General features: G+C 53.3%; 1 protein-coding gene across 1 annotated transcript; it reads right to left on the minus strand.

The window, feature by feature from the left end:
* Positions 1-7,919: 7,919 nt before the first annotated feature.
* On the minus strand, positions 7,920-21,622 carry RBBP8NL (RBBP8 N-terminal like). The gene is made up of 13 exons (XM_075166099.1): positions 21,556-21,622; positions 20,230-20,272; positions 19,610-19,705; positions 19,130-19,242; positions 17,928-18,000; positions 16,439-16,602; positions 15,851-15,933; positions 14,287-14,450; positions 12,479-13,259; positions 11,941-12,049; positions 9,783-9,844; positions 9,336-9,459; positions 7,920-8,053 (listed from the first exon to the last, which is right to left on the minus strand). The coding sequence occupies exons 1-13, from the start codon at positions 21,620-21,622 to the stop codon at positions 7,935-7,937; spliced, it is 1,998 nt and encodes a 665-aa protein (XP_075022200.1). The 3' UTR covers positions 7,920-7,934.
* Between the last annotated feature and the right edge of the window lie 946 nt (positions 21,623-22,568).

The following is a 22,568-nucleotide window of genomic DNA, read 5'->3' on the forward strand; positions in this document are numbered from 1 at the left end:
GCCCTTGCAGTCTCCTGTGCTTCCCACCTCACATGCTCCGAAGCAGCTTGTGCTCCCAAGTGGGATTTTGCCCGTAGACATGGACATATCAGACCAAATTTGCCATTAACGAGAGACTACTGAGTTGTTTACGATTAAGCAGGTATTAATGTATTCGCAACACTGGACCCTTAGAATGGTAAATGCTTTTGCCAAATATGTTTAAAGAAGCTACATGACAACTCTTAATTTTGCTTGCAGTTTACACCAGCAATCAGACTGATGTCTGATGAGATGACCTGAAATACGGGCACTGATTAAAAGATAGATTTTGAAACTGTCCTATAAAACACATACAGGTTCTACGTCTTTTCATATGGCTGTTTCATAAAATCCTTTTTTGTATACTGTTGCAAGTGGGACATCAACCCTTGTCTTGTATTATTATTAGTATTTAATAATAATAATAGGATTAGGGTAGGAAACATAAGACAATGTTTTCTTGTAGGCTTCCATTAAAAAGCCTATAGTGAAATATAAACTCTCCCCTTAAAATCCCAAGAACATCCTCAGTATCTTATGCTATTCAAAATAGGTCAGATTTTGAGCCTAAATTATTTGGCAGAATCATCTCATATCACAGCTGCAGAAAAAATAATTTGGGATAAAAAGGAATTAAAATCCTGCCTGCTGGCAAGCTCTTCAAATAAGCCAAGGGATAAACAGGTATGGAAACCTAGCTAGGCTTGCTGCAAACGATTCTCTAGAACAAGACTGGATTTTAAAAAATAAATGTTTTTTTTCATTCTTTCCTTGTAAAAACAGCTGTAGGATGTAAATCGTCCCACTGAGTCAGCGCAGGATGAAGCAGAAAGAAGCCAGCCTCCATAGCTTAGTGGGTTGCTAACTTCAAAGCTGAATTTAGCGGTTTGAATGTTGCTGCTGTTAATGCTGGGGAGCTTTCATCTACGTCTGACAAGCGAACTAGATTATGAGTACAGTGGGCATGTTGCTGTGTTTCAAGCAATCTGCCGCTAAAAGAGATGGATGGCACATCAGCATCATTTCCACAAAGGGCAGCGACTGGGTACAACCCCGAGCAACCTTTTCTCCCTGTTTCCTGCAATGAGGGAATCCCTGCAGCAGCGGGACGGAGGGAGCCCGAGCTCCGTGTTGACTGGAGAAGCTCCTAATTCATATACAGGGATGCTGTTTTGGGGAAAGGCTGGACTCATCGCGGTGCTGCTGCACAGCAGCTTCAAGTTCTGGGCTGAAGCACGCTCTAATTTCAACCGCTGCAAAACCCCTGGACAAACGGGAAGGCAGGGAGTTCTGCATTTACAGCAGTGTTTATTGCACAAATGTAAAGCATTACTCTGAATCTCCAATACTCAACTCACGCTCATTTTGCTCCTGGAGCTCCTGCTCTACCTTAAAGGAAGCCCTGGGCTGTGTGGCTATGTGTCTGAACAGTCAGGGATCGCTGGAATAAGGAGCTTGTTTGGAGTGGGCTAAGCCTGCAAGCCCTTTTTCCAACAATATGTGGGAAATAGAGTCATCAAAGTCACCAGGATTTTTCTACATGCAAGAACTGCAGGATTTGGTCTAAGCATTTGATATGAGACAGCATTTTAAAGTACATATGTGGGCTGGGTGTTATATTTTTTGCAAAATCATGGCCCAAAATCAAGCAAAGATAAACAGGTCATGAATATATTTAGGCTGGGAACCAGAAGAACAGCTTCCCAGTTGGAGGAACTGCCAGTATTAAGATAAGGTACCAGAAATTTCTGTACACGTTTTTCCAGCCTAAGCGGGGTGTGGATGGGGATCCAAGAGGCCTCATGGGGGAGGCCTCTGGAAGCCTGGGAGGATGATGAGTAAGTACAACGTACATCCAGAGCTCACCGTCCCCCCTCCCCTGAACAGGCTGTAACCGCAGGTCCTTGTCCCAAGGATGCTCTCACAGCTCACCCCTGTTAAGTCCTCTCCTTCAGTCAGCACACCCAGGGGGACCAGCACTCTCTGGAGCTAAGCTTCACACTCACCACATCCATCTAAAGACCAGCCACTGCGTTTTTGGGACTATGCATTCTCCTGAGCACGTCCTCCCCCTCCTATTTAGTACGTCTCAGAAAAAGCCCGGAGGTACCATTCCTTACAAGTGTTATGTATGTAAGAAATTACGAAACCCTTTCTAACGACACTCACATGTTGGACCACTCCTGCTCTCCGCTGGCACATCCATCTCCCTCAGCTCTCCTCCTGCATCCCAAACCCGCGAGCCGGGTTTGACTTGAGTCAAAACCGTGCGACCTGCAATGGTTTTAATCTGCCTCCAGTCGGTTCCAGCTGGGAGTCCTGGTTTCTCTTGGCCGATGCTGGAGCGGAGTGGCCGTGTCCCCTGGATTCCTGGATTCCCGAGTGCTCACCCGAGTGCTCACCCTCCCGAGGAGGGTGACACAATCCTCTGCTCTCGCTGCAGATTTCCAGTTACAGCAAAATAACATGCTGAGCCCCAGGAGGCAAATGTTGCCAGCAGACCTCTGTGCTGATAACTGCCTGCCTTGGAAAATGACTCAGGCTCTCCCGTGCGACACGAAGTATTTAAAAAACACGGAGCTGACTGATTTAATCGTATAGCTCTGCACTCGGAAGAGCTGTGTGCTCACGTCATGAAAAATGTATGTGGTGTTTACGTGAGGATTTGTGAATGAATCAAAGCCTCTCCCCTGAACCACTGCGCTGCACTACATGTTGTTATTAATAGATCAATAAATTTCATGGGAGTATCTTGTAAAATGCGTTTTCTGGAGAGGTCCCACTGGACATCAGCACATCTAGCAGCGAGTTTGGTAAGAGCAGGGTGTGCAGCACAGCCCTGCCAGAGAAAGAAGAGCAGAAAGCCGTGATGCCCAAGGGATGTGGCAGGAACATGCACTCTGGCTCAAAAATTCCTACAATAAACTTTGCTCGAGATAAAGGAGCAAAGGAACTCCCCAAATCTCTCCCTTCCAAGAACCACCACTGCATTGCTAAACCTATCCACATCTTCACAGTGTCCCTTCAAAAGTGTAAAGCCTTGCCCTTGTGCTCTGTTCTGAACACCCGAGTTGCCCCTGTCCCCTCCGAGCTCCCAGTTCTGCATTGCTGCATGCGAGGCTGCCTGGGTGCGTGCTGCCTTTGTCACACGTGCCGGGTGCATCTGACCTTGGGAGAAGGACCTACACAAGATGCCCAGCCCACTTAAATCCCCAAAATGGGACTTAAGCAAGACTGCAGTAATGCCTGGAATGCGTTTTCCTACGGTGAACCGAAGAGTGAAGCTGTGTTTCCAAAGCCAGCACTATAAATGGGCATTACTTACTGATCAGATCTTGGTTAAAAGGATTTCACTACAGAGAAGGTGGTGCTCAGTCTCATGAAAAGGGCATGAATTAAGCCACTTCCAAAATATCTGTTGCCATAGAGGCAATACCACCGCAGAAGATTGTAAGGGGGAAGAATCTGATGTGCATTTCTCTATTTTTGGTGCTTTTGGTTCCTGCATTGCAGCCAGCTGCGTCCCCAGCACAGTTCCCTTTTGCTCTGAGCTCGTTGGACTTCCTACTCTCCTGCACAGCACCGTGCTGAGAGGAAACTTTGTGTGGTGGCAGGGTTTTTTTTTCCAAGATGAAGATCTATACTCATGGCTAGACTTGCACAAACTTATTTCTTATGAAATTTTACAAATCAAGTCTAGAGAGTAGCTGAAAATGTCAATTTACTGCTGAGTTTAGTGGGAGGCTGATGCCCAGGGAGGACCGGGGCAGGTCTGCAAGCTGAGAGCAGCGATCTGTGCTCTGAGAATGATTCAGCATGTACAGATGCTTAAGGATCAGGAAGCAAAAGATCAGGAAGCAAAAGAGTTGCGATGGTCTGTTATCGGAATTGTTTTGCGTGACGGGCAATAAGGGAACCCGTCATTGCTATTTTGGATGGACTAAAAGTGAACAGAAATGCTTACACCGTTGCTCTTTCGGATTTGTGTGCAATTTCAAATCCAGCCCCTAACCTGAGCGAACCCAAGCTGTGCTCTGAACCTGTTCCTCTGGGAAACCAGTTCACCGGCCCAGACGTCCTACCTACATTGTGTCACTGATGACCTCAGAGCTATAATTTGCCTGAACAAAACAAACATGAGCTGCCACTCTCCCAGAAGGACTGATCTCTTCGTGGGACAGCTTCTCTTCTGCTTTATTGCTCTGTGGGTTGTAACTCTAAGGGTAATTTCAGTGGCTTTTTGGAGATCATTGTGTAAAGCAGTCCTTGTGCTGAACGGAAATGTGGCAACAAAAGTGGTTTAACTCTGCAAAAATCATAGATTGCTGGGTCTGGTACACATATGCCCCTCGGATTCATTAGCCAAACTCCAGCGAAGTTATTAAACGGCTGCCGTGCTCTCAGAGAAGGCAGGATCAGCCTGTCAGGCTGAACGCTGCCCAGTGCGGTCCTGCAAACGCATTATCTTGAGCAGAACTGAACCTGCGTATGGAAAACCTCTGGGAAGCTCCGGGGTCCCTTGCAGGTCTCAGATTTCTTCCCTACAGCAGAATAGTTCAAGTCTGAGGCTGCCTGCATATCACCAAATCGATACGTGCATTTATCTGTCAAAAATGACTTGAACAAGAGACTGACAGCCATAATTACGAGAGTTAATGGACTTCAGCAATTATCCATGTTTCTGCAACATGGTGGGGGGTAACAGCAAGCCAGGGGCTGGGTAGGAGCAGAGTTTCCGGGCTGGATCAAGTGCAGCGTATAAAGTTTTATTTCACTTCAGCAACTTGCTCAGAGGAGCACTTTGCTCAGAGCTGACAAAACTATTCTTTGTTTTTATAGTTATGGGTTTGCCCTAACTATGAAATATATTTTCCTGCCAGCCCTTCAAACACAACTGCATGGAGATATGGGGCATCAGCTGAAAACGCCTGCTGGAAAAAGGCAAGAAGCAACATAAAAGAAAATAAAAGTCCAACAAATGAAGGTGAAATCCGTTGTGGTCTTGTGCAATGGGAGAAAAAAAAATCTCTTGGTAGAAAAAAAAGAAATTGAGGAGTTCATTATTTTTGGCAGGACTTCTGCACGTTTTGCTTATCAAGGGTTTGTCATAGGGAGGGGATTATTTTATAGTCGCATAAAAGTTCCCTCCCTCCTTCAGTTGTCGTGCTCCCAGGCTGCCTCCCTGCAGTCTGAGGGGCCTCTTTACAGGATTTCATTTCCACTTCTTTTTTTTTTTTCTGAACGGGGTATTTTTAAAAGACAGATTTATCCAGTTCACCATGTGTGTTCAGTGCTGCTCTGGGTATTGCTGCCCCCTGCAAGTCAGTCCGAGCAAGGGACAGACGCAGCGCTGGCTGCCCGGGACCGAAAGGGGAAGGCATCAGTTGTGGCCCTGATCCACTTTCCACGCCCGTGATCCGATGAATGCTTTGAGCTGGGATGAATCCGCACTGCAACCCTGCACCCCCCACCTGCCCGTCCCCTCCTTGTGCCAGCCGTGTCCCCAGCACAGCACTGAGATGCAAAATGAGAGATGGACGTTACCTGGGCTGAGCTGGTCCCCAGGAGAAGGTGCTGTGTAAGTTGAGGTCCGCCTGTCGGGTGGTCGTGCCATGAGAGCCCCAGGTCCCTCCTGCACTGCCCACCCGCCTCCCTCTGCTTCACCTGGACGTGGGGCATCGGCAGTGCAGCTGGTCTTTCTCCCTTAGACCCATTACCACTTTATAACCTGGACGTCTGAAGCATTTCTGAGCACAGACCTCCAGGATGTTGATTCCCAGAATATCCACTGCCAGTGGATAACTCACAAGCTGGGACATTGCTCCTTGGTGCAGAGCACGACTAAAGGGTTGAGCTCAAAGGAACTTCTCCGGCCGAGTACAGCCTCTACTGTGTGTTTTTTTCAGGGGGAAGCGGTTGCCAGAGCAGTGCAAGTGAGATACAAGCTCCTGCTGCAGCTCCAACCCATCAAACCTCGCTTTGTTTTTCGGGGTCTGGCCTGGTGTTAATCAGAAGCTGCTGAGAGATGTGAATGAACGTGAGGAGGAAAAACCCATCAGCCAGGGACGTGATTTCTGGCAAAGGACTGCAGTCCACCCGGGACACGGTGAAGGTAGGAGCCCGTTAACCCACAAGCTCTGCACAAGGTATAACACCCCGTCCTGCCCCACTGTTCTGCCAAGGTTATTTGGAGGCTCTGCTTCCCAGCCAGCTGCTGCTAATGAAGATACCCCGTGACATCCAACGAGCTCTGCAAAACTGTGGAGATGGGAGGAAGATGAAGGCCATCTAAATAATTTTTCAGCTTGGGAAGTTTAGCTGCTCGGAAACATTCTGGCATCAACCGCCCCCGCGGGACCTCCCCCCGCCTTCCCTGGACACGCCCGCACGCTCCCTGCTCCTTCCCTGGTGCCGGAGCTGGCGGGGCCCCTCTGGTCCCCTTCCCCCGGCTCCGCAGCCATCAGCCGCCCAGCCCGGGGCAGACCCCGCGGAGCCCCCCGGGGGCTGAGCCGCCTCCCCCCGCCCCGGGAGCGGCCCGGCCCGGCGCTGCCCAGCAGGCGGCACTGCCCGCCCGCGGCACCGGCCGGACCCGCCACCCGCAACCGCTCCCGCGTGGCTGAGCCCTCGGAAAAAACATCCTCCTGCCCGGCTGGGTGCGGGGCTGACATTCCCCGAGCCCTGCGGCTGCCCCGGGCAAGGCTGAGCCTGGCTCCCCCCCCCGCTCCCTTGCAGAGCTGGGGCTTTTCGGGGTGGGTTTTTTGCTGCCTGCTTGCTCCAGGGAGGTGGGAACGTGCTGTGGGGTGTGCAGAAAGGATGCTGGTGGCAGGCTGGGTGCTTGGCTTTGCTTTTGTGAATGGGCAAACAAAACCATGGTTAAATAGAAATAACCGCGGGTAAAGGAAACGGGCAGGTACCATCTCTGGCACTTCTCCTCCGGCCTCCCTCCGTTTCGTTCCCGTTCTCCGCACGTGCGCTAGGAACAACCCAGCCTGACTCCTGGTGCAACGTTGTGGCTGCAGGGATGCTCACTGCAGCCCTTCTCATCCCATCCCCAGCTAGAGAGCCCTGTCACTTGATGCTGAAGGAAAACTTGCCCATGCTTAACACATCAGAAAAAATTGTTTAAGAACAGTTTATCCACGTGAAAACAAGCTCCCAGCAATCCTGCCAAGCTCAGTGTGAACTGCTGAGCTGGTGCTCTGCTGTGAGCCAGAGCTGGGTCTCACACACCTGCCTTTCCAGGCATGCAGGACACCTTGGGGAGGGGGAGCGCACAAGCCCTTCCTTCCCATGCTCTTCTCCCTGCCCTCTCCAGGGACACGTCCCACCTGCCCACCCACGTGCTTGCTCCTCTTAACTAGAAAAGAAAACCATGGGCTTTCTCCAGGCCAAACAAGTTCCATACATTATGAAACCTGGGTAGGGATTTAATCAATGCAGGTTTGTGCATGGGGCCCTGCGATGTTCTGCTTGGTCACCACCCTTCGGCCAGCCACCGGGACATCGTACATGGGGAGCAGGGTCTGGGTAGTCTGTTCTCCTTGCATGAAATCCCAGGGAAGGACACGGTCCTGATCCAGGGTGAATGCTGCAGAGGGCATCTCCTCTTCCTAGCACCAGTCTGAGGGTCTGCTCCAGCGCAGGGCTGGGGGTCACTGAACGCACTGCTCCACCAGCAGTGACCTGCCTGCTCCAGGTATCACCTGCTCAGCTCTTCCTTGCCTAGCCTCTCCCGGGGCACCGAGTGAGGATTTTCAGGGTGCTCTACTCATTAATGAGTCCTTATGAATTCCTCACTGCCTGGCCCAGCACGGCAGGAGGAGTCGCTCTCCCAGTGTGGGTGGGATGCTGAGGTTTCTGAGCCCTCTCCTGTGGTCTGCAGCATCTGTGTCACTTCTCATCCTGCCCTGCTGTTAGCTCTCCTCGGAGGTATCGTTGTGGGAAGCGGAGCAGTTCTCCGGTTCCTTCGTGATCCCCGCTGAGCCCGGCTCCATTTTGACTTTCTTTCTTCCTCTCATTGACTTCTTAGCTCCTGTAGACAGCAAGATGACCGCAGGAGTTAACCACAGAGCAATGGATTTACATGTATGAGGTCAGCATGGCCTTGTCCCAAAATAGGGACAGCGCAGGAGGAAGCAAAGTTCAGCAAAGGAAAGATGAAGAGAAACCCCTCTCACACGTGAGATGCACGGGTACCAGGGGGAGGCTGTTGTGACCCTGGAAACAGAAACAACGTGAAGCAGAAATAGGCAGAGAACCGAGCTGGTGCAGGAGCGTACCTGAGAGGGTACCCAGACCAGAGGGGTGAATTTCTTGGATTTCTCCCCCTTCCAGTGCGGTACATGACACACACCACATGCTGAGAGAGGGGTTAAATCTCTCCATCACCCTGTTCCTGCCACAACTGCATCCAGCCCTCACTCAGGACATCCCCATCCAGTCCCGCAGAGTCAGATGGTGCCTGCCCTGGGGAGCGCAGGGCAGCTTCCCCCCCGTTGCTCCGAGCTGCTGGATTTGTAGAGCAAATCCTCTTCTCGCTCAGCTGCGGTGGTGTCCCTCGAGTGAGCAGGCACCTCCGGAGGCTGGGCACAGAGCAAGGGGCAGCGCTTGGCTGTTAAACAAGCTCCCTTCACGCTCAAGCAACAGCCCTCTCTACATTTATAATTGGGTCAACATCTCCCTGTCTTTACCGACGGTACAAAGGGGGTGATAGTAGCGGGGTATTTCTGACAGAGCACTTTTTAAGACTTGACAGGCACACTGTCTTATCCTCGTCCTTATCAGGAGCAGTTTTCTGCTTATTCACCCGTAGGAAACACAGGTACAACACATTCCTCTGTCAGCAGGGAAAACCTCCACAGCCGCACTGGAAGATCAACAGAGTTGGCAGAAACCTTTCTCTGAATGTCAATAACTCACCCCTGGGAATTTGGCCTTCTCCAATCCCCACCTCCCCGACCAGCTAAGCAAACATGAGGGACTTAGCCCTGTTAGCTTAGGTGCTCGGGAGTGCTCTCGTGGCCACCCTGCCCAGGCTCCCCTGGCTAACCATTAGCAGGGGCTCCTCTGGCTGGAGACACAACCGTTGCCAAAACACGGTGCAGCGTGTCTTATCGCAGGGAAACGAAAGACTCCACCGTATCACCTTGGGCAAACATTTTTTTGCAGCGTGGCATGCACTCGGCAGAGGAGCACCCTCCTCTCCGCTGCAGGGAAGGCAGCCGGTGCCCTTGGGCATTTCTCACAGGAGCCCCTCGGGAAGCAGCAGAAGCTGTAGCCCTGAGCTGATGCCACGAGGAACTCCTCCTCCCTACCTTTTGTCCAGGGATCCTGTCCTCTTTTTCTCTTCTTCTGCAGTGCTTGAGCTTTGTCTTTGGTGCAAAAATATTTCCCATCAGCCTGGGCTTCTTGTAGATCATCTTCATATGGGGCAGCCACCTACACCAATGAGAAGAGCAGTCAGTCTAGAAACTACTCTGGCTTTCCCAGGGAACTGATGGCCCGGCTGCATTGCTGGGGACCTTTGTGACCATTGCTATGGAGTGGTGACAAATGCTGTTGTTCATAAACCCTCTTGACTCGCTGGAAAGAGTGGTACCTCTATCGCTCAGCAGCAAGTTGGGTAACAGTTTGGGAATGGGGTTTGGCACCTTGTGTAGGAAGAGCCACCACTTTCTGGACTGAGCTCGGGTGGGGACAACCCATCTTATGCCCTTCGGACCCGACAGCCTAAGCTAAAGGGCTGAGGAGAGCAAACAAACCTCGCTGTCCGTCGTGTCTGGCTCATCAGATTCCTGCTTCCCAGACTCAGCATCATCGTCATCTAAGGAAAGACAAAAGGAAGGGTTTTTTGGCTGGTGGGGGGCCCAGCAAGCTCACGAGCAGATGCAGAGCCACTAGCCCCGGCTCTGAGAGCCATCGAGGCAGAAAACAGATTTAGCAATAAACTGTGTTGCAAAGCAGAGGCACTGCAAGCTACGTGGCTTGAAATGAACGTTTATGGGAGATCCAACAGGACTCTGTGGGGGAACCAGCTCCCAACAAAGCTGTATCTGTAGGACTTTGCTACCCCAAGGTCATAAGCACTGCCCCAAAGTCCATGGCCATGTGGAGGTTGGGAAGCTGAGAGGCATCTCAAACCCCAGAGTGCACCTTCCCGTTTGAGACCCAGGTGGGGAGAAGCGTGTCTGGGTGAAGAGGGACAAAATGGACAATCCTCAAGTTTGCTGCCGGTGCCGGTCGGTGCCTCTCGGCAGGGAACGTGTGCCGAGGAGCAGAGGAAGGAAAGGCGGGGGAGCTGCTTCCCTGCCCGGCAAAAGGATTTTGCTGCGCACAGGCCCCGAGGCCACACAACCCCAGACACGTACCTGCACGCACCAGGCACGCACCCGACCTTTGCACAGAGAGAAGCTGCCCGGGCCAGGGGCCGAGCCTTGCTGGCGGTGGCATCACCCTGTCTGCACCCACAGCGGCACACCCGTGCTGGCCGTGGAGGGGCAGAAAGGGCTGGGGATGGAGCTGTGCCCTCTTCTGAGGGGCAGGGGCATTCCAGGACCTCAGTACTTCTTGCTCCTGACACCCAGGTCTGGCCTGGGTGGGACTGTCGGCAGGGCAGCCTCCCTTGCTGCTCCTGCCCAGGTGGGAGAGCAGACGGTGCTGCTTTCAGGCACTCCTAGAGCCCCTGATCCCGTCCTCACTTTATCCTTCCATGGGTCAAGGTTCATTAGAAAGTGCAGAAGTATTTGTGTATTGTTTCCTGGGCTTTGTGTCAACCTTAAGGTGAGAACTAAAGAAAGTCCTGTATTCCCACACCCAGAATGTAATCAGCTGAAATTCTTCTGCTATGATGATATCTCTTTAGCATGTAAATCACAGAGGACTCCCTTTTTTTTTTTTTTCCACCGTGCAAAATCCTGCTCCGGAGAGTGTTCCCAAACCGCTCCGACACGCCCAGACCAACTAATCCAGGCGAGCTCAACTTTCTGGCCGAGCCAGTAAGGCTGGTACCGAGCAGCTCTCGGCAGACGTGCTTCCCGCTCCGCTCCCCATGGCTGCTGCCTCCCACCCTCCAGGCAAACCTGGCACCCACATCCCGTGGCGGTTGGGCAGGGAGAAAGCACTGTGTGTCCCCAGACTAAGGGCACTGCTGGTTTTGGGAATGGAAAAGGCTCTTATGGAGGATGGAGCAAGGAAAGGGAGGAGAGCATCCTGTCCTACCTGCTGCAGGTACCAGCATCCCTCGCTCCGTGCTCAGCCCTAGGTGCTGTGCCAGCACAGGGCACACTTTGGAGCAAGGGGACACAGACAGGGATGGTTTTTCCAGTGCTAGACATGCAAACGTCTTGCATTTTCCCCATCTCTGCTGGAGCGACTTCTGAGCTTCTGCTTCCCTGAGAGGGGCGGGTAATGCTGGAGCAGCAACATTGTCTTGTCGTGGCTCACCGTGGAGTGGGTTTTGCCAATGGGTCGATGCTAAACCGACCTCTTTAGCTCCTGGAGAACTCTGTTACACCCAGCAGCTGAGTGCAGGGTGCAGGGTGCTCTGCAGGGTGTGCAAGGGCACCCCATGGTTGGCTCCTGGTCTGTCCTTGGCAGAGATACTGGGCTCTTCTCCAGAAGAGCCGGGGTTATTTTCTCCCTATAGATACTAAGCCTGAATTTTGGGCATCCCAAGGGTTGGAAATTGAGCCCTCAAGAATGGAAATGTGAAACCTGAAGTTGTCCCGATGGCCCAAAAGAGCTGGGAACCAGGAGCACCCGGGTCCCTGGAAGGGTGTCCCATGCTACTGCTTCGGTCGGCAGGGATTGCAGGTGCGTGCAGAGCCCAGCATGGATTGCTCCCGGCTGTAAGATACCTTCACCAAAACGCACCTTTTGCTCTTGCCTTCTCAAATGTCACATTTGCCTGGGGCTTTTTACCTGTTTCTCCCTTCTGTGCGCTGACAGCCAGTCTTGCCCCGGTCTCTGGAAGGGCCTCTGGGTTCCTCGGCATGGAGTTGTTTGTCGGATGTTCCCGTGAGAGCACGAGCTGTAGGATACAGGGAGCACAAATGCTGCCTTCGCCAGGCAGGAGGAAAGGGCTGTCCCCAGCCTCTATGCAATGACTGTGACACCCGTGGGGACAAGCATCGCAGAGGCGTTTCTATGCACTGGTGGTGTGTTGCAGGGGAGCCCAGCACCCCTGTGCACCAACCTGTGGGACGGGGCACAGGCGCTGCCTGTCCTTGGACCCGGATGGAAACCCCGGAGCACCGGAGGGGACGGGAGGTGGGGAACGGGAGCCAGGGCTGAGTGGCTGTGGCTTTGCCATGTGCAAATATGTCCTCATTGGCTTCACACGCAGCAAAGCCATCCTCCCACGGGACGCTAATGGTGGTCATAACGGTGCCAGCACCAGTGCCAGACACCCTGGGGAGGGGAAGGGACCACAGTTGATGCTAACATGAGCTGTACTCACCACAGCTGCATCCTCCTCCTCCTCGACAGCACCAGGCAGTGCCCGGGTGGCATTGGGCCAGCGGTAGGGGAGACACAAGTCATCCCGCTCTGCCCCGTGTCTCCCGCAGAGGCTGCGAGCTGCTGGCACAGCGAGGCTCTCCCCGGGGCTCAGCTCCTGGCGGTTGTGCCAGCCTGTTTCCCTGCCACGGCTGGAGTCTGACAGATCCAGCGGCGCGTCTGCACCATCGTCCCTTGCCGCCTTCGCCTTTTCTCGGAGCTCGGAGCTGTCCCGGCTCAGCCAAAGCTCCTTCTCTTCCTTCCCATCTGCAGCATCCTCCAGGAAGGACCTTTCCTCCTTGCATCCTGGCGTGATGCTCGGCCACGGGGAGAGGGGCCGCTCCTCGGGTGCGAGCTTTGGGTCTCCATCTGCCCGCTGGCCTGGCTGGCACTGCTGCATGAGGAAATGCTGCAGCCGCTCCCTGTGCTTGAGGAGGTGCAGCTTCTCCTCCAGGTGCTGATCCCTCACGTACACCATGGCGGCAGGGAGCTTCAGCAAGGTTGCGCGATCTTCCCAGCCATCACGCGACCGCGTCCTGCCGTCGGCGTCTTTGGCCCTGAGCAAATGGCTGGAGAAGCTGCCGCCGTCCCGGTCGGCCGAGGCACAGTTGCTCGCCAGCCCCAGCTGGTGCAGGGAAAGGTGCTTGTGGAGGAGGCAGAGCTGCTCTCTCCGGGTGGTCAGTTTTAGGTTTTCGTAGGATGGAGCAACCTTGGGGGAGTCCGGTTTGCTTGCTGTTAAATAACTAAAAGAAGCAGGAAAAAAAAAATCATGTTAATTAGAGAATTGTCGTATGATTTCCCAGCTCCTGCAGGTGATGTGCGAGGTCTCTCCTGCTCTTTCTGTGCCCTGTTGCAGCTCTTGGCCCGTGCGTCAGGCTTGCCTTTGGGTGCTGTGCCGGGGAGGAGGGTCCTGGTGCAGCCGGCAGCGGGTCTCCGCACTGCACACACTGCAGGTAGCCATCACCATCCCACCATCCAACACTGCTCTCCTGTCCCTGGGCCACGGCAGCTGGGATTGAGCGAGTGGGGGGATGCAGTGAGCGCTCACGTCAGCACTGCTGCTGAGAAGTCACTTGTCAAACCATGCCTTACAGCCAGAAGCATCCTAACTACCCCCCGTTGGGCTTTCTTAGTGCCTTGGTGGGCCTGAAGACCTCCAGGACTGAGGAACAGCCCGCCCTCCCCTAACCTCACTCAATGGGAGATTTTTACAGCCATGCTAAAAAGGTCGGTATGGTGCATGAACCTGCCCTGCAAACCAAGTCCCTGCTATTGCTGGTTATTTGGCAGCTTCCATGTGTGCGAGCTTTTCCCGGGAATGCTCGGCAGATCCACTCCCACTCTGGGAAACTCGCTGTCTCTACAGGTGAACTCACTGGCTTCGCTCAGCCCTCTGCGCTTCTGAAACCCGTGGGGAGGATAAGCCCGGGGAAGCGCTGAGCCCTGCAGAAAAGCCCATTAGAATAGATAAGGAGGAGCAGGGATTGCTGCCTCCCGTGAGGCAAGTCCTTCTTGGAGGAGGGGGCACCCCGTTCGCTTTACGGGTCTGTCTGACGAAGCTGGAGTAACGAGAGGCTGACCTTGTTGGGCTGGATTCCAGTCATTTTTTGCTGGTGTAAACTGGGAGACCCCCCCCTTCCCCAAGGCCGTGGGAGAAGAAGGTGGGCAGATACAGCGAATAGCGGCCATCTCATTGCAGTCTGCCTGGTGGGACAGCTGCCGCGGGCCACGGATCAGGCCCACACCACGACCCAGGAGCAGGTAACTCACGCCTCAAGGCTGGGGCTGTGCTCGCGCTCCGACGGGAGAGGAGTTTTCCTTCCCGGTGGGGACACTGCTGCCCTCGAAGGACTTTTTTCCAGGAGGCAGGGTCTGGAGCCGGGTCTCACCAGGGCAATGGTTCCATGCAGCTGGTTGGCGATCCTCTGGGACGCCTGCGGCAGAGGGGAGAAAGTCCAGGTGAGCCGTTCTGCTGTGCACCCCGGGCAGCGCGTGGCTAAGGGGAGCCCCGCCGCGCAGAGACGCAGCTCTTCACCAGCGTGAACAGGACAGACAGCTCCTAAATTTGATACAATTCTGGTCAACAACTCAACCGTATTTTTATTGGTTTTCCCAGGAAATTTTCCCTTCGTGTTTTCTAGCGGGATCGACAGTACTCTCTATTTTCTGGCTGCACTGATTTGTAGCCCAGGAGGTCTTGTGCTTCCTCTCAAGTCAAGCCAAGCCATGATTCAGTGGCTTAACCAAGATAAGACCCTGCAAATTCCCTGACCCCTAGTCAGGCCACTAGACTTTATTCATGCAAGCTCCTGGCGTGCACGATTTGATGGGTGTATTTCCAGTGGAGTACCTGGCTGTGGGGCCAGGACATCATCATCTCCATCTGCTGTCATGAAAGGCTCACCACATGTTCTGACTTGACTTTCGCCTGCCCACCTGGAGATGTCACCAACCCTTCCTGCGATCCCTATTAATTATCCTCACAGCCTGCCTGCAGCCTTAGCAAAACCCCTTTTCACCTGCTCTTTCAAGTTTTCTGTGGAGTTCAGGTAAGCGAAGCCTGTGCCAAAACAGAAACATCTATGTGGGCGTGTATGTGGGCTTGAGTTCCCACGACCAGGCACAGGGCTCCAGGTCCTCATCTCCCAGTACCCAATATCACCATATCCCTCAGCATCCCTCGGCTGACACATACTCTCTGTGTTTTAAAGGCACGGCAGGCTTGCATCAATGCACAAAATGGCAACCGCTGAATGCCAGGCCCCCCGAAAATACCAATATTCATTATGCTGCAGATGGAGAGATGCTCTTGGGCAGGGCTGCTGTGGTGTATTTGTTCTCAGTACCCACAACTCCCACAGTTTCTCCAGGCTTTTAATGCAGAGCTGACTCTGTAACTCAGGATAAGCTACACTGCAACGTGGCTCAGCACCACCTCCCCAGGTCCTTCACTCCTCAGAGCTTTCCCCAGCACGACATCTGAGAGAGGAACCAGTGCGACGGGCAGAGGACTCAAGGATGCTAGACGTGTTGTCGTGGAGGATAAACACAGGAGCAAAGGTGTGCATGCTCACAGCGGGGACAGGAGCCTGTGCTCAACTCCGAATGATGTGCTTGCAGCGAGTGGCAATTTCTGCAGAGAGGATGCATTTGGCATTTGGTAGGTGCCCTCCTTGGCTCTGGCAATGGCAAACTGCCCACATCTGGCTCATTATTTCCCTCCTAGGTGTCTCTTACTCATTCTCTATCCTAGTCCACCCCCCTTGATTCAGTTCAGATGACCACAGTGGTGGGGAGAAGGCCTGAGGACATCAGGCCACCTCCGGCAACTCACAATTTCTGCGAGGCTGACTTCTTGGAGGACAGTGCTCGGGGAAGTCCTACTGCTTGGAGAGCTTCTCTGTCCTGCAGGCTTTTCTGCAAAAGGAGACACAACCAGCCACCGTGACGGTCCCGCAGAGCTGTTGCAGGCTGCCCTGCCCGGCCGTGTGCCGGCGTCTTGCAGCCTTCCGAGGATGAGCTGGCTGGCACCAACCACCTCCTATTGAGGGTTTTGAGCCAAAATTTCCACCTGGCTCAAGCCACCACCTGAATGAACCTACCCTCCATTGCATGTGTGGGTGGCAGCAAGGCAACGACACGGTCTCTGCATGAAATGGGTGGTGGGTCCAGACCTGCACAGCACTCGTCTTACAGTGAGGGCACCCAAGCACTCTTTTGCTCTAACGCAGAGCAGCGTGTTTCTCCCTTGACATGCAGTTTCACCCCCAGCAGCTATTCTGGCCATGGCAATGTCCATCTGAGCTACCAACACCTTGGTTTTTGCTCTCCAGACCCTTTCCCAGAGCAGCTTTGCACCATGGCTCAGTCACTCTTCCCATCCCCAGGTCCCTTGAGGGCGGTGGGAGCCAGCAGCACCCACCTTCTCCCAGCTCGAGGCCTGGCACGTCGTGGTGGGCTTCTGCTCCCCTGTGAGCTGCTTTCTCGCTGCCGGCATTCCTGCTCGCTGGGGACAGTAAAGCCAAGGGGGAGCTGGGGGTGGAGCTGCTCTCTCTGGAGGTGACTCCTGGGGGCTTTGTCCTGTCCCTGTTGAAAGGAGAAGGACACAAATGAATGAGAAGGGGCAGGAGATGGAAATCACCAGTTTGAGAGCCACTGTACTGGAAGTTCTGATTTATAGAGCCCGATATAATAAATATACATATTTATACATATATGTATGTGGATATACCGGATCCTCAGACTCACCTCCTTCCATTGCAGCTTATCGCTAGCTCAGCTGCAGTCTGGAGCATGGGACAGAGCCAGCATGACAGCTCAAGATCTGATTTCCCCACTTGCCTGTGGGTAATGTCGCAGGAAGCTATGACATTGGGTAAGCCAAAATCCAACTGCGGCTATTGCAAAAGCTCTGTGAGAACCTGTACGTCCCTGGCTGGGCTTTCAGCCTGATGTAGGGGTGGATTCAGCACGGGGATGTGGCGGCTGTCCCCCTTCACCATATCAAGCTGGTAGGGCTGATGTTCTTGGTCACTACAAGGGAGTCATTGAGTCTTGGAGACCCACACTTATGTCATGGACAAAGTCCTGGCTGGACCCTGATGCCAAGACATGGGTGTTTGGCTGGAAGTCTTCCTATCCAGCAGCCCAGGGAAGAGCAGAGCAGGGCAAAGCAGAGCAGGAGCGCTCGGTGCTCAGCAAACCCAGCCCGACCTACCGCTCTGAAACTCCTCAGGCCTTGGGAAGCATCGGGGAGTAAAAGTGGGAGTTTCTCTTTAAGCGGATGGTGCTTCTGTGCTCCAAAGAAAACACATTTCTAAACTAATCCCTCAGTGCTAATTCCTCTGGACTTTAAACCCTTGAGGAATGAGCTGATTTGTATATATTGGCCAGCCTGGCAGGTTGCTTGGCTTTCAGCACAGCGCTCTGCTGGGATATGAACCTGTTGGTGCAGATCGCTTCTCCCTCTTAACCCCGTCTCAGTCCCTTGCGTGTCACTCTCCTTCCCCCAAAACACAACCTGCTTCCTGCAGACCCTCTCTAGCTGCTGCAGGAGGGGAGCTGGTGCCATGGAAAAGCCATGGAAGCCCAGGTTGAGGTCTGTGGCCAAGGCGAGCAGCCCAGGGCTTTGCTTCCCATGAGCAGTCCCCCATGGGGGGGTGTTGAATACCCTTGTTCCCCAAAAACTGACTCCCTGGATTCAGGTGAACAGGGGAGTAAGCAAAGGTCAACAAGGACTTAGAGACCATTACAGATGTTTTGGTGTCTAACATCTACAGGAATCTGTAGGAATTAGATGCTAAAATACCCCTGAGGACGCCGTGGTCTGGACGTAGCCCTGCTCAGCTGCAGGGATGCCTCTGTCCTTATCAAGACCCCTTGTAATGAATGAAACCCAGGAGAGCACTTACTCCAGGCTCTGGAGCCTCTTCAGTTCTTCCTTGAGAGTTTTGTTCTCTTCCCTCAGGCGGTTCGTCTCGTTAGCTGCAGGGACACAAGTTGTGCCGTGGATTCAGGCATCGCAAGGAGAGAGCTGATGCTCCTCGCAGCTTGCTGGGGGGCACGGGGGAGGAGGAGGGAATGGCACCAGGTTTCGGAGGGATGCCGAATTTCCTTCCTTCTCTGAAAACATGCTGGGGGCTAAGGGATAAAAGGGAGCAACTTTCCAACTTGGGTTTGGTCAGGATTGGGGTCTGCTTGCAGCCTGTCCAGCTCGGGGGGAGAGCGTGACCCAGATGGGGTGATGGCTGCAGCACGGTGGGATGGACACAGCCGGCATCCTGCCCACGAGCACCCAGGGCCGCCTCGGATGAGCGGGTGCTGCGTTAGGGGAAGGGCTGGGGGCCTCGAGTGGGATGGGATGAAGGCCAGAGGGAGCTGTGAGCACCCAGCAGCCGGGTGCCGCAGCGGGGAGGCAGCGAGCGTGAGCAGGCAGGCTCCCGGGCAGGGTGGGCTGCCGCCTCGGCTTGCTCCTGCTCAAAAGCAGCACTCGGGGAGCAATGGCATAACAGGGGAGATAACCAAGGGCTGCTGGCACATCTCCGTCCCTCCTAATGCCTTATCTGCTTTAACCCCACAACCCTCCCCGGGCCAGCCAGATCCCCAGGGAAAAACACCCCGAGCCTGAGCGGTGCTGGGAGCTCTGCCAAAGGCTCGGGAGAAGATCCATCCCACGTGTTGCTTGATTTCCATTTACCCATGCCGAGCTGCTGTTGTGACTTCCCTGTCTTTGCCAGAGTGTTGCTTCTGCGGTGCCAAATGCATCTTTTTTCCAGGCAGCTGACATGGCCTGGCCAGCTCGGGGCTACTCTCGGCGTGAGCATCTCTCATTTTTCCAGAGGTGCGGAGGGCTGGAACCCCCCAGCTCTGCCGCTGTGTGCGAGCGGTTACCTCTGCCCGGGGGGAACTTGGGCTGCCATCCACTGTCCCGGTCAGATCTGATTTTTCAAGACTTGCACACGTGCATTGGCTCCCTTCCTTCTCCCCATCCCCAACCCCCCCCCGGGTGCCTGGTCACTGGGAGGGTTCACGTGTGCAAATATCTGGGAGAAGCGTTAATGGAGCAAAGACTCAGCCAGCCAAAGCCGAGCTTACAGCAGGCGGCGGTACATACTGAGGATGAAGATGTGCTGCAGGCTCTGGAAATGAGAGGTCTCGTACTCATTCTGCTTCTTTTTCGCCAGCTCCTGGGTGACCATGCATCTGTCGCAGAGACCTGCTCGCAGCCTGGAGGAAAACCCCCGGCCAGCAGCTTGTTACCACATGGTTCCCATGGGGGAAATAAGCTCCTGCCCTCCCCACAGAGAAGCATGAACCCCCAGCCCATCACCCAGAATTGGTGAGAGGGGTTATCACCCGTGCAGCCCAGCCCTGGCCCTTCCACCCTGCCAGATCCAGTCCCACCACCATCAGCTTAGAAAAGCTCCTCTGCACGTGCCCAGGCTCCCCCAGTTCTCCCAGCAGCCGACCATGAGCAAAAAAGAGGTTCATGTGCTACATCCCGCTTCTGGGAAGACAGCAAACCCCAAACTCTCCTCCTAGGAGGGTGCACTCGCTGCCACCGAACAGCACCCTACCGAAAAATAAATCTTACCTGTTTTCTAACACTTTTACATTTTCTTTAAGGACCTTCTGTTGTTCCCTTAATTGGTGATTTTTAGCAAACAACTCTTCAATTCTCTGAGCATCACTAATTGAAGAAACAGAACAAAGAAAAGAGCTTTATTAGATTTCTCCCCAAAATCTGTGTCTTTATCCGCAGCACCCTGCAAAGGGGAAGGATTTCTGCCCTGAGCCTGCCGTGCTGCTCACACCTGTATGGCTGAATTGCTTTTGCTTGTGTGGCAGGAGGGGAAACAAATGTGTTAGAGCCCAGACGCTGCCCTGCAACACCTGCCTTTGGAGTTAGCAGCTTGCTTCATCCCGTTTTATTGCTTCCCAAGAGAGCAAGTGCCTGCCGGCACGAGCATCACTTGCCAGTGAAGGTAAACTGGAGGTGGGCTGGGATCATCCCAAGCCCTGCCTGTGCTGGGGACTTGCATGGTGAAAGTTACCCAAAGGTTTAAATTTGGGAGAGCCAGAAAGGCAGACTGTGCTCTCTAAATGAGGCAGCCTCGGAGGAGTGCCCGGGAGGTCTGAAAATGAAGTGGCGTAACCTCTCCTCCGCCCCCCGTCCCGCCGCGGCGTGGGTAGAGCAGACGTGGTGTTGCTCACCGGCACTTCTCCGTCGTCAGCTCCGTCAGCTTGCTTTGCAGACCTGGAATAATTAACAGAGACGGAGAGGTGGGTATTTATTGCCAATTCCCTGGCACTTCAGAAACAAGATGTAATGATGGAACTTCAGGAGGGTGCCTGGCTTTGCAGAAACCTCATCAATTTACAAACCTTATTTCTGAGAAGGAATAACACATTGCCTGTCTTAAGCAATATCACAGCTGGAAAAGTTGTAGAAAATGTGAGCACATTTTGTATTTCCACTATTTAATGAGTCTGCATTCCCCCCCCCCGCCCAAAAAAATAAAAAAAGTCTGTTTCAGTTTTGTTTCTACTTATTTCTCATTACAGCATGTATTTCCCAGGTGGGCAGTATTTTATAACTCTCAGGGCTGCAAAGCATCTTGGAGGATATTTACAGCTCAACAAGAATGGCTTTCGTTGATGGATCTGGAGACGTTACATCTTGTCAAATCCATTTTATGCAAAGTAGATGTAAACATGTGGTTTAAATTGCTCAACAGTTTCCTCTAACTCTCACATGGCTTGAAATTACACAAGAGAAGAATGAATTCATAAGCCAGAATCCTCCAAAAGCCCTGTTGTTTTGTTCATAATATTGATACTGGGAATTATTCTAATAGGAAAATGATTGGATTTGGCATTTGGTTGCTTAACCTAATGGTTCTTATTTTAATAATTTATTCCCTAGAGGAATAAACTATCTAACCTGCTCTAAGGTTTTCTTTAACAGAGCCTCACACTCCTGCTGCTTCAGTCTTATAGATTATTGCATCTTTCCACTTTTCCTTCGATCCCTCAGTATCCAAATATACTCCAATCCACGCCGCTCGGAGAAGATGCCCAGGGGGTGTGCATGTCACCTCTGCAAACCTCCCAATTCACCTTTATCACAGACCTCGGCAGCAGGAGCAGGAAAGGAGCCAAATCCCCTGTGATTAATGCTTGGAGCAAGTGGGATTCCCGCAGGTGGGATATCTCCAGGGATATTGGATGCAGGAACACCCTCTCTCTTCTGCTCCTCCTCATCGTCCAAAAAGTTCTCAGTAAACCTTGTTCTCCACTGGGATAAGATGGATAAACCATACCAAGGTGCCATCAGATGGTGTGGTCCCCTGAGGCGGGAGGGACCTGTGTCCCCATCCATCCCCGTGGGTGATGCTTGCTGAGCCCTAATTCCCAAAGCTCCCTAACCCACACCCGCTCCTCTTCCCTTTGGGTTATTTCAAACCAAACAGATCAAGGTGGCATCACAAGGAAATGGATCTCTGCTAGTTTTTAATAAGACTTCTCATGTCTCCTTACCTTGGACCTCTTTCTCATGGATTTCCTTGAGCTTATTCAGGAACTCTGCAAAACTCTCCGTGGTCATGTTCAGGGCTGCGCTGCACGCCGGGCTGCTTCCAGTGCGAGGATGTCCTTCCGTTTCAAATTCTCTAGGTTTCAGCCTAAAATAGAAACAAAAAGTCCAATAAAAGAGAAGTGTCTTCTGCATGTGGTGTTCTGGAAATTCTTGGAAACAGGACAAAGCTCAAATCTAGAAAGAGAAACCATTTGCTAAAGCACGGAGATGCACAAAGCAGCAGGCTCATCCCGGGAGGCATTTTCAGACCTGTCCACCCTGCCTCAGCCCTGGGCTGCGGGCATGGGCAAAGCGGAGAGTGATGGCTTTGAAAATGGGAGAACTGAAAGCCCAGCTGAAAAATCAGGCTTTTCCTCTACTTTTGGAGCTGTTTAAATCACATTTCTCTGGGGCAAGGCATCTTCTTGAGGAAGGGATTGCAGGGCTCGTGTCGGGACCACGTTGCTGGGGACTGATGATGGGAAAACTCGCGGCAGCTTTGGTGCTCGAGCCTGATGGACCCATCTCCTCCTGGGTCCTGAGATGCTCCCGTGCGTCCTTCCTCCCTCTGGCACCACGCACAGCTTCCTCAGAGACAACACGTACCACTCGGCCGCCCTGCTGTCATCGCCCAGGCTCCCCGCGTGTCCTCGCTGTCTGCAGCCTCTTCAAACCCTTGGGAGACACCAAACTGAGTGTTATTCACCCCATTTTACAGAGAAGCCAGGAGAAGTGATGTGCAGAGCCGAGCCCCACAGAAAGCCTGGTGGGTGCAGAGCCGGTGTGGGCACCCCGGGGTGCGCTGGCTGTCCCCAGCCCCTCCATACCGGGAGCAGCGTCCCAGCTCCTGCCTGGGCTCAGGTCTCTGCTCAGCTTGCCCCTGCCTCAGTTTCCCCATTGATGTTATGGGGAAACTCCATCATGCTGAGTGCCATCACTTAGTGCTGGCGGTAGCGTTCTATAATCCCCGACAACA

The sequence above is a fragment of the Calonectris borealis genome, chromosome 17, assembly GCF_964195595.1.
Source record: "Calonectris borealis chromosome 17, bCalBor7.hap1.2, whole genome shotgun sequence".
Classification (NCBI taxonomy): Eukaryota; Metazoa; Chordata; class Aves; order Procellariiformes; family Procellariidae; genus Calonectris; species Calonectris borealis.